The 12,377-nt window shown below is 39.5% G+C and overlaps 1 protein-coding gene across 5 annotated transcripts in view; it reads left to right on the top strand.

Annotated features, from left to right (window-relative positions):
- LOC140268581 (casein kinase I-like) overlaps window positions 1–12,377 on the top strand; it is a 181,200-nt gene that overhangs the window by 31,897 nt on the left and 136,926 nt on the right. For 2 of the 5 annotated variants that reach the window (XM_072363507.1, XM_072363508.1), the window contains exons 10-12: window positions 3,364–3,465; window positions 5,708–5,814; window positions 6,482–7,446. In XM_072363507.1, the coding sequence (XP_072219608.1) occupies window positions 3,364–3,465; window positions 5,708–5,814; window positions 6,482–6,536 (264 nt within the window). In that variant the 3' untranslated portion in view covers window positions 6,537–7,446. Of the gene's footprint in view, window positions 1–3,363; window positions 3,466–5,707; window positions 5,815–6,481; window positions 7,447–12,377 lie in introns of those variants that run through there. The other 3 variants (XM_072363509.1, XM_072363510.1, XR_011907545.1) reach the window with 2 other exon arrangements.

The following is a 12,377-nucleotide window of genomic DNA, read 5'->3' on the forward strand; positions in this document are numbered from 1 at the left end:
CCTATTCATGAAGCTGCAAGCATTCACATGCAAACTGTACACAGCATCCACGAAAACAGGACATCAACACAGCCCACTAACAGCTTTTCTGCATGCAGCAAGGAGAGCTTGAATCTAGCCAACTTCCACCATGTGTGGACTGCCTCTTCATGCATGCTTTGCGTGCCAACTACCAGGCTGGCATCTGGAGAGCCAATCTTCAGCAACATCCGCAAGTCCCAAGCCTACTAGAGCATGGCTGGGCCAGAAATGACGATGGTTAGCTCACTGTAGAATGGATGCGGGGATCTCCAGCCCCTGAGGCAGTGCTGCAACTGCTGTCCTGCAACTGCAGCCGTAGATGCAAACTCCCAGAATGTCAGTGCATGAGCAGTGGATCGAAATTTACAAACCTCTGCAAATTGCAGACCTGTGACAATCAATCTGAAGAGGAGGATGATCATGACATGATCACAGATGCATACCTGACTGACTTTGATACTGAGGATTGAAATGGAGGTCTGATGTTTGTGGCAACTTGTAACACTTGAAATACTGTACTGGCAGTATGCTCTACATTATTTGTGACAGAAGGAGCAAGCTCCTTAGTTCATTTTAATTGTATAAAACATATTTTATTGTTGTTGTTCTTGTTATTGCATAAAAAGTAAAACACTCTAAAATGTATTTCATGTGTATATTCTCATTTTTATCACATTTTCATTCACATATTCCTGAGGTGAGTCTATTATTATTACAGTACGGTCTTGATAAAAGAGAAAAACATCCTTGAAGTGATTAAGAATCCTGAGTGGTCAACAGACAGCATAATATCGAACAAACACTATACACAGTTTTCAAGTTCCCACTCTACCGGTCCACCTATTCAACACATGAAAACCACCACTAAGATACCTGTTTGCATTGGTTATCATGCCAAACTGTTAACTAGAGATGTCTACCAAGTCAAAAAAAAAAAACTAGAAATTTCCCACCCGTTCGATTGTGGGAGGCCAATTTTGGGGTCTTGACTCATGGACTAATTTAGGCATGTAGAGAGGTGGTCAAGACAACTTTCTGAAATTTAAACTGAGCATCAGAATGATGAAGAGAGCGGATTTAAGTGATTTTGAATGTGGCATGGTTGTTGGTGCCAGACGAGTATTTCAGAAACTGCTGATCTACTGGTATTTTCACGCACAACCATTTCTAGGGTTTACAGAGAATGGTCAGAAAAAGATAAAATATCCAGTGAGCGGCAGTTGTGTGGACGAAAATGCCTTGCTGATGTAAGAGGTCAGAGGAGAATGGGCAGACTGGTTCAAGATGATATGAAGGCAACAATAACTCAAATAACCACTCGTTTCAACCAAGGAATGCAGAATACCATCTCTGAACGCACAACATGTCGAACCTCGAAGAAGATGGGCTACAGCAGCAGAAGACCACACCGGGTGCCACTTCTGTCAGCTAAGAATAGGAAACTGAGACTACAATTCGCACAGGCTCACCAAAATTGGACAAGGCTAGATTGGAAAAACGTTGCCTGGTCTGACGAGTCTCAATTTCAGCTGCAACATTCAGATGGTAGAGTCAGAATATGGCATATACAACATGAAATCCATCCTGCCTTGTATCAACTGTTCAGGCTGGTGGGGGTGAAATAGTGTGGGGGAAATTTTCTTGGCACACTTTGGGTATTGAGTGTTGTTTAAATGCCGCGGTCTACCTGAGTATTGTTGCTGGCCATGTCCATCCCTTTATGACCACATTGTACCTATCTTCTGATGGCTACTTCCAGCAGGATAATGCACCATGTCACAATAGGCAGCCGACAAATTCTCAGCAACTGCGTGATGCTATCATGTCAATATGGACCAAAATCTCCGAGTTTTTCTAACACCTTGCTGAAAGTATGCCATGAAGAATTAAGGCAGTTCTGAAGGCAAAAGGGGGTCCAATGTTTTACTAATGGCATTACTGCTATTCCACAATTTAAGGGACCAGTATGCATTTTTATTATGTAACGAGTGAATATGAACTTTTTATCTGAAATGAATGAATACAAACAAAAATACTAACTGACTTGAGCCTTCAACACATTAGTTTTATGCCATAACTATTTGTCTTGTGCCCAAAGTTAAATGCTGAATGGACTGCATTTATATTGTGCTTTACTAGTCTTGTTAACCAGAATACTTTTGCATTACAAGCCTCATACAACACCTCTTAGTCTATACAGTTTACAGTGTATATTTTGCACACTCCAGTGAACGCAGTGGTGGAAATGTGGGGTACAGTATCTTGCCCAAAGACACTTTGACATGTGGTTTGGTGATGCTGGGAATCAAACGAGTGACTTTCCAAGTGAAAGACGATCACCCTTCCTCCCGAACTACAGCTGCCCTAAAGAGGGAAAAGCAAATTGATAAATCTGTTATTTCATACAAGTTATTTCTTACTCCAATAATATGAATGATAGTGATATTAATTGTAATTTGCATTTCTAAGAAACTGGTTTAAAAAAAAAGGAAGAAGTTGAAATATTTTCAAAATGTAACTGGAAATTCCTTATATTTTTTATGGCAGGTGTTGGAGCTGCGACAGGTCTGTTTGATGGTCAGCTTTATTTTTTTCCTTCAATGAAATTATTTATGGTAAATATTTGCTTGGTTAGTGACCATCAATTATACACCACTTTCTATTAAATTGTAGAATATTTGAGTACACAATATTATGAAAAGAAAAATGATAAATTAATTATCATTATAATTTACTGATAAAACGCCATGTGAGTGTCCATGTCTGTTTGAATGGCAAAGCTAACAAATGAGAATCAGCAGAGGGGAGAATTTCACCATTGTTTGATTTCTTTATTTAACAGGCTTATATCTATACCTTGCTCAGACTGCACTTGGTATAGCAGGTTAAAGCTGGTTATATCACCTAACCCTAAGATTTAATTGTAGGTCTATTTGGATCTTAGTTCCCAAAAAAGACCTGTGAGGCAGGTGAGGCCAAAAGAGCGCAAAAAATCCCCATCACCTCCCTCTTGCAGGGATAACACTCCTGTGCACTTTCACCGTACTGCACATTTGACTATCCACGCTCTTGTTTTTCTACCACCAAATACTGACTCTAAACTCAATATTTATTTTCTCTTTTCTTTGCCACTCTTTCCTAATTTTTTTTTTCTCTCCTCATCCTGATGGTCCTGTGTCTCATCTGCTTGTCTTCTTAATTCTCACTCTTTTCCCACCCCAAATATTTTTCTCTTTACTTTTCCCCTTCCCCATCTCATCCACTTTCTCCTCCTCTCTCCATCTTATTTCTCTTCTCTTTGCCTTTCTGTTTCTCTTGTGATCAACTTCCCATCTCCTCTAGTCTCCTGAGGGGAAAGGCAGCGAGTCTCAACCCACTCCAGTCACCAATCGAGAGCTGCTGGGCTCCCATCTTACTGCTGATAGGCTGGGCGGGTCTGTCCAGGTACTGAGAGGAGGGGTTAGCTCTGCTGGCTTCCTGTCTGTCTGCCTACCTGTCTATCTGTCCGCCTGCATGACCCTCTCTGTCTCTGCAGTGGGCTAACTGAAAGTCTGTTTCCTTATCAGTTATTCCTGCACTTTATAATATTGTATGAGAAATCTCGAAATACCTTTTTTTTTTTAAAAATTCTTTTTTATCAAGTAGTTTTTACTAATTTTGTAGTTCTACAGAAGTTAAACCGTTTTTACTTCTCCACTTCTTTCTATAGTTACCTTTTTAACATTATGTATATAAATATATATTAGATGATAAGACTACCTGCAATAGAACAAAAAGTAGTTGCCAGTTGTTTTTAAATATCACATGATGTGTACTGCTTTTTAAGAACAGTGACAAAGGAAAAGTGTGACATTCATACGGTTTACGTAGGCACAACCAGAGTAAACAATATAACAATAGCCAATATCTTGGTAGTAGTTCTTGCTGTGAGTTGTATTTTTTTCTTATATGTACATTATACAAGTAGAAGATTTACATGTAGCATAATTCATGTCCAATGATTGAGATTAATTTTGTGCTAGCTGACATTGATTCCACGTTAAAGCAATTAGCTCTTTACAAGTGGTGTTGTGCTGTAACAATATTTTGTCTCCTCAGCATTGACTGTATCCATGAAAGCACCATACTGAAATCCACAAAATTAACTAATGACATAACTAATACAGCACCAGTGCACTTTGAGTACCGTATGTACACAGACAACTCATTTGAGGGTTTTTCTGTCATTATAATCAAATAGATGTCCAGCTTAATGAGGACATCACCTGGAGCTTTCTTTACTGTCTCAAAGGAGTTATACATATAAGTTATACATGAGTTATACATACAACATATACTGAGCACTTGATGGTTGCATTCTCACAAGGCTCCCAGCGTTTCAGTCACAAAACACTAATTTTGCCAGGCTGCAAGCCATTAAATGTGGTGAAAATACCAAACTCGGGGTCAATCACGGTTCTTTGCTCGCAGATTTTAGGTATAACAACTTTCAGCAATGCCAGTTTTTATTCCCTGACTGCGTCTGTTTTTAGCACTTTGCTTCTATGGTTGGCTGAATTTATCTTGTGATAAAATCCATTTACCTGCCACATATTATTTTCTAATTGCCTGCTCTTTTCCAAACTCTTTCTATTGAGGGCTTAGTTCTTTTTAACAAGCCATCTGGGATGTCAGATGTAGTATTTTTGTTTTGTTTTGTTTTGTTTGCCTTATGGCTTGATTGTCACTTTGATATACACCAGAAATTGGGAGATTTTACATAGACAGGTGTCTCTTTCCAAATTATGTTGAATTAGATTTGTCACACACTGTAAAAAGGGTGTTTAGCAAGTGAATAAAACCCTGCAAAACTGTCATCGTGTAGTATTATTTGAAAATGGATGAAAAGTACTTAATACTTGAATCCATTTTAAAATGATTGAATTGCAACAAAAAGTTATCAAAATTGAAAGGCTCTGGTAGGACCAAAATAATCATAACCACTGTGAAGAGCAGGTAATAGTAATGTGATGTTTCTAATTGAGCTTTAAATTTGCAACATGCCAATTAAGTGCAAGTGACATTACAGAAATTCTAATAACTAACAAACCATATTGACACTGTTTTGGTAAATATATTTGTCCATTTTTAATCATTAAATGAAATTCTATTCAAGCACTAAGCACTTTCTATGATATACTTTCATAAGGCCCTTACACGACAAGCCAACAAATAATTCTCCAGAATGTCTCTGTCTGTGTCTCTTGTGTTTTCAATGTGTAATGCACAGTCGGCTCTGGTGGTCCATGTCAGCTTGTTTTATTTTGGTTATTTCTTTTTCTACTAGATGATTCAACATGTAAAATCTGCATCAGGTTTGTCAGTGAGAGAGAAATCTTCGGCTCTTCAGCTTAATGAATGACCTTTATACTTAAATCCACCATCAACTGTTAGTTATTTAAGTTGAAACACAAGTTTTTGAAGAAAAATTGCCAACATTTCCTGTATCTCTGGAGACATGAAGCTTCCCTTGTGTTGCAGCTCTTATGTCCACATTAAGCTGAAACTTGTTTTATAACCTAAGGACACATCAGCAGTCTTTTCATATACAGTAGAGGTAATGCATGTGTTTTTCATTTTGTTCCATCTAAAATATGAGGTTGGTAACCCTGTCCTCTCACCACCATCTGATTATTCTTCCCAATAGGTGATGAGTTCAACCAATGGGGAGCTGAATACAGATGACCCCACTGCAGGACACTCCAACGCACCAATCACAGCCAACGCAGAGGTTGAAGTTGCTGATGACACTAAGTAAGAACACCTAGACTCTCACAATGATGTTTTACTGCCTTTGTGGGGCTTCCCTGTAGGAAAATACCTCTTCACACCTGAAAGACTGACCCCAAAAAATCACCTAAGTGTACTATTTTTATAATAAATAACGCTGTGGTAGAACAATGTCACACAAACACATATTAACCCATCATATATTAAAAGCTGTACTTTATGTTCATATTTCAAGTGAATGGGTAGGTGGTTGAGGTTTGCCATAATTTTCAAAACACAAAAAAAAAATCTCTGTATTTAAGCAAGTTACTATGTTCATCAACTGACCCTCCTGCCTATTACTGTACAAAACAACCAACCAAAAAAGAAAGACGCCCAACAAGAGCTGTTTTTTTTTTTATTTTATTTTACGGATTTTTTGTAGAGGGCTCTTGTTTTTTTTGTTTTCTTTTAAGTTACTCAAAAGTAAAGAAGGCAGAGACAAAGAGGTCGTTGGTTAGAATGTCAAGTTATTAAAAAAAACAAGTATTAATCAACATAAAAGCTCCTCGGCTCAAACCCAGATCGGATAACTTTAAACATTTATTTTTGTTCTATACTTATTGTTACTGAAAGGACACACAGTGTGTAGCACTTGTTACTTGAAAGATTGTTGTCATTGAAGTCTTAGTGACAAACTTATATGTTGCAGGTGCTGCTGTTTCTTCAAGAGGAGAAAGAGGAAAGCCCTTCAAAGACACAAATGAAAACATGAGATGAGAGAGAAACCTTTGCTCTCTCCTTTCTTAATCTCTCTTCCTTTTCCTTAAACACTTTCTCTTCTTCTTCCCTATCACCTCTGGTGATGGAGTTGCTGTGGTCTACATTTGGTCAGCTGGAATACCAGGCTGCAGAATATGTTTACTGAGCTGATATACTGGTTTCTACTGCTTTGGACAGAGGAAACAGACAGTAACATGTTTTGCTGTTGCACCACAAATTTGAAAAACATGGGCTGTCTGTACTATCAGTGGATTGTGTATTTATGGACCCAACTGAAAACGGATCATCACAGCCCCTGTGACTATAAATTAAACAATTGATATGCTTTGAAAAACAAGCTAAGTGGCAGAAAGACTGGATCCAACTGCTTTACTTGCAGACTTACTAGTTATATTTTATTTTTTTTATTTTCTTCCTTACTGACTGGCTCAGAGGATAATGACATGCATTTCTAAGGAGATGCAGAAGAGAGGACTACAAAAGCAAGTGATGCAATAAGACTGTTAGACCATGTGTGCACACAAAAAACACAAACCTACAAACTGCACACTTTTCTTAAGCTCATCATCAGTTCTTGCACGGTTGTTTTGGTTTTGTTTTTCTTTCAAATTTCCTTGGGGCAGAAGAAGGCCACAGTAAGTGTCCTGGTCTACATTTTGCAATGGACTAAGCTTAATGTATTTCTCTTCACCCTCAGGGGGAAACCCTCACAACCACCTGAATCAAAAATGTAAAAAAGATGTTTGTGTTAAGTTTATGCTTTTCCCCATTTTAATTTGTTACTATAAAAGACTGTTCTATTTTGAAGCTCCGTTTCCCATCTTTTTGAGTTGTTCAAAGAGTTTATGTAACCTCTAGTGTTTTCCTGAAAATATAATTTTTTTAAATAACTAATTTTTTCTGTTGTTTTGTTTTGGTTTCCTCTTTCTTCTTTGGATTGGGGGTTGGAATGTCTGATAATTACAAAAACAACAAACAAACAATACACCATTCAAACTTTAAACGGGTCACAAGACATTCAGCTATTACCAAATGATTCAGCTTTTTCAAATATTAAGCCAATTTTGAAATATGACAGTTTCAAAAACATGAACATTTTTGCTCCTTCATGATTTTAATGCATGAAAATAGGGCAGTTTGATGCTCAACGAGCCCCAAACTGTCCTATTTTAGAGGGCTCATAACTCAGCCATACGTCATCACAGAGACATCATTCAAAGTTTATATGTGACAGGAAAGACTCAACTTTAACTGTGGTAAAGGGCTTGTTAATAGCTCATACAGCTTTGACACAACAGCAGTTTACGTTTTATGGAGCCAGAGGACCTTGTCTCATGCAGCTCACAGTCTCACTCCCACTCTAAAATGATTTAAAAAAAACTTCTTCAAACAAATGCCTCTCACGTCCAAAATACCTGCCTGATCTTGACAAATTATACATCAAAACGTAGGTATTTTAGTCCTCTTTCACCCAAAGTCACTCTCATTGAGCTTGTCCTCACAAATCACCTCTAAGCACAGAGAGGCGCACTCCAGCTCCAGCTACTTTTCCATTATAAACAGGCCGCGCAATGAAATCAGTGTGAAAGACTCATTTTAAAACTGCCATAAAAAAACAAACCTTACACAAGAGCAGAATAAGAATTACACCTCTGGCTTCCCCCATCCCTTCTGGCGCTCACGGTGAAAGAATTATTCGGATACAACTTCTACTTTTCGAACAGCGACCGTTTGTTCCAGACTTGTGCTTCATAATTAAAACCCTCAGATTTTAAGGGGACAAAAGTGAGGTGCAGATTTGTCAGTTTCTTTGGGCAGCTGTTGCCCACAGAAACTAATAAGGTGGCCAGACCCAAGATGGCTGCCCTATTGTAAAAGCTTTATGCCAGCCTGTGTTATGTGTGCTTCTAAAACAATGTAACATGATGTTATCTGTCTCTCAGCCATCACAGCACAAACTTCCATTTTTAAAAAGCTGCACTTCTCTCCTTTAAACTGACAGTGAGGGCTGTGCTAAAACTGCCATAAAACCTGTATTCTACACAGGACCTTGATAGAAATGACTTAACTGTCTGCAGCATACCTTTCTGCTATGAACAGGTTAAATTTTTCTTTTACTATGACTTATAAATCTATTGAAGCAGCTATTTGTTCTCAAGAGGCACAACCTGTCCTCCTCTGTGTCTCTGGCTTAGGATGTCCTTCTGTGTGCTGTACTGGCCTGGTAAAACCTTACTGCTTTAGGCAGAAATATGACTGTCATATTTCAGACTGGATTTGCAATATCTAATACTTGACTGGTAACTAGCAAGTCTCTCAGCACAGCATCTGTCTGTCGGCGGGCTAAATTTCTTCAGAAATTGTCTAGTTATGGGTGCTGTGGTGGAAATTTACTAACGCACAGAATCATTTATTTTCTTCTGAGGAGATAAGAGGCTTTAATAATAATATCTTGCAAGAGAGAACAACACAGTACAGAATACAGAGTTGCTCTGACCACTGAGGCAAAAACACAGTTATATTGCCCGCTTATCACGTCATCTGTCTTTGGGTATAGTTGATTGTTCTTCTATCTTTCCTCTCCAACCATCAGTTGGTTACCCAGACACAGTCGTAAATACCTTGTCTCCCTTAAAGTGCAGCTATCTCATTATAACAAGCCCACCATTGTAAAGAGGAATTTAAGAAAAACAGGGCAGGCTGGTACCTTGCAGCTCAGTCATTTGCAGGTTATACACAGTAACACTCAATACAATGCATATAAGAATTATTTTCCATTACATTCCTCCCTTTTGATTATAATAATACCATTATATTAATCAACCCAAAAGAAACAAGGAAAATAATAACTTTATCTGTAAAACATCAGCCTGCATTTGCACACAACGTGAGTTTAAAATGCAGGCATCATAGTGATAAAGGGTCCAATGATAAACAATCAAAACATGAACAATTAAACATGATTATCTTCATTCCTCTCTAAGTCAGCGTCACTAGAGGAAAAATTTTGAAAGCAAAGAAGTTCTTTGAGTTATTTGAATCATTTGGTGAGATGCATACAATGAGGCCTCGCACACAGGGAACAATACAGCAGCCCTGTATTATTGCTCCCTGTGAAATCAAGATAAAATGTGCACATGCTGGTTAAAAAAAAGAAAATACAAATAAACAGTTTCTGCCATGGTTCACACGTGTGATCACCACGTCGCTTCATTGCAGGTCTCAGTAAGGATGTTTAAATCTTCAGTGTCAGAGGTTACTAGCACTTAACACACCGGTGGAGTACAGCTTTTACTGCTGACTCTTATCTTTGTCCTTCCGGGCGTGTTGCTTAGGCTGATGTATGTCAGGGTGGAAGTCATCTACTGGTTCTGGTACCTTCTTACAGTGCCTGGCATGAAACCAGGTTGCTCTCACTGCGACTTTAACAGCTGTGTGAGTGACCAGTATCACCTGGAACGGGCCTTGCCAACGTTTGGACCACCCAGTCACCTGGTTGGAGTGGGTGCAGAGGTGTGTCTGCTGTGGCTGGAAGGGCTGCTTTTACTGTCTGTGAAACTTGAGATAGAACACTGAAAAGGTTTCAACAGTAAGACAACATAGCATCATCACAAACAGTTGTGGAAGGGAGGGGTCTGGTTACAGGTCCCAATCCCAGGTTAGGAGGTCTGCCAAATAAAATGGGCTGAGATTCACTTAAGCTCTGATTCTCATCCTCATATAGGTAAGCACAATAGGTAATGCTTTTGCCATGGCAGACCTGTTTCTTCACAACATTTGGCTAACTTGGACTTTAATGTACCATTTTCTCTTTCCACAGCACCTCCCCTCTGTGGATGATAAGCACAATGTGTGCGCAAGCTTATTCCCAGGAACTTACCAACCTCAGTCAATGCAGTGTTTACAAAATGTGTGCCATTATCACTGCTGATCTTCTCTGGAATGCCCCATCTAGGAGTGATTTCTGTTTAGCAGTGCTTTAGTCACTGCATTACTGTTTTCATGTTTTGCAGGGAAAACTTCAACCCATTTACTACACATGTCCACTACTACTAGTGCATATTTCTTTCCTTCAGCTGGTGTGAGTTCAACAAAGTCCATCATCAAATGTTCAAATGGTCTCTCTGGTGGAGGATGTGCAGCTTGTGAGGTGTGCATTGCTTTTCCTGCATTATGTGTGGCACAAACCATACATGACTGACAGTATTTTTGCGCATATGAACTGAATCCTTTTGTGGACCACTGAGCAGTGGTTCAACCCATGTGTCAATTTTGCAAAATGAGGAAAAAAATGTTTAGGTAGACAGGGTTTACCATCGGGTCCCATCCAAACACCATCTGTATGAGTTGCACCCACAGAGGACCAAATGCGTTTTCCATCTGCAGAGGCAAAAGTTTGCAAAGCATGGAGATCTGTGAGGGAGTCTTCTGCCTGCAAAGAGAGGGAAGCGAAAACAGGAAAAGATTTAGCTGCTTGCTTAGCTGCAGCATCAGCTCTGACATTGCCACAAGCAACAGGATCGTCTGAGTTAGTGTGAGCCGCACACTTATAGACCGAGATTGCTGTAGGCAAAAGGATCGCATCAAGAAGATCAGAAACCTGCTTGGAGTTCAGAATAGTTCTACCATCTGATTTAAGGAAATGCCTGTGTTTCCACAGCGCACCAAAGTCATGAACAACACCAAAAGCATATCTGGAATCTGTGTAAATGGTGACAGACTTACCAGCTGCCAGCTTACACGCTTCAGTAAGTGCAATAAGCTCAGCAGTTTGAGCAGAGAAATGTTTAGGAAGAGAACCAGACAACAAAGTGTCATGTGAAGAACATACTGCAAACCAAACACAGTTAGTACCTGTGGCTGGATCACGCAAAGCTGATCCATCTACAAAAAGAATCATGTCAGAGTTTGGAAGAGGAGTCTAAAAGATCAGGTTGGGGTGTACAAACTTGTTCCAGAACAGCTTCACAGTCATGAGGCTCCCCATCCTCAGGAGTCGGAAGCAAAGTAGCAGGATTCAGAACAGTACAACGTTTAACAGTGACATTTGGCATATCAAGGAGCACAGAGGTGTATCTGAGCCAACGAGCAGCTGAAAGATGTGAAGTTTTCTGCTCGAAAAGAATAATGGCAACAGCATGAGGAACCAAAACAGTCAAATTAGCGTAGCCCACAATATCTCGGGAGGCCAGGACAGCTTTCTCTGCAGCTGCAATGGCACAAAGACAACCAGGCAGGCCTGCAGCCACAGAGTCCAGTTTTGCTGAGAAATGAGCCACTGGCCTTTGCCTGCCCCCATGTTCCTGCATAAGAACAGATGTCATACAACCATGCTTCTCATCAACTGCCTGTATGAAAGGTTCATGAGGATCTGGAATGCCAAGTGTTGGTGCTGTTTGAAGACCCAGCTTAAGCTGACTAAAGGCTGATTCAGCCTCAGGAGTCCATGTAACACGGTCAGCTGACTGGAGGCCTTTTCCATGGATAAGAGCACCTAAAGGAGCTTTGAGAAAAGAGTAGTTAGGAATAAAGTTCCTGCAGTAAGATGTTATACCTAAGAATGACATAAGCTGTTTTTTAGTAACCGGTTTAGGAATGTTCTGAACTGCAGCAACACGTTTAGGAGAAAGTGAGCGCCCATCCTTAGAAATCACATGACCCAAAAAGGTGACTTCGTCCTGTACAAACTGTAACTTAGAAAGGCTGGCTTTATGGCCATAAGAATGAAGATGTTTCAACAGATTCACTGTCTTTTTCACACTGTTGTTTAGATGGACTACATAAAAGGATGTCATCCACATACTGCAAAAGAGCAGAGCCTGTGG

Source organism: Leuresthes tenuis, unplaced genomic scaffold, assembly GCF_036924035.1.
Source record: "Leuresthes tenuis unplaced genomic scaffold, fLeuTen1.0.hap1 SCAF_14, whole genome shotgun sequence".
NCBI lineage: Eukaryota > Metazoa > Chordata > Actinopteri > Atheriniformes > Atherinopsidae > Leuresthes > Leuresthes tenuis.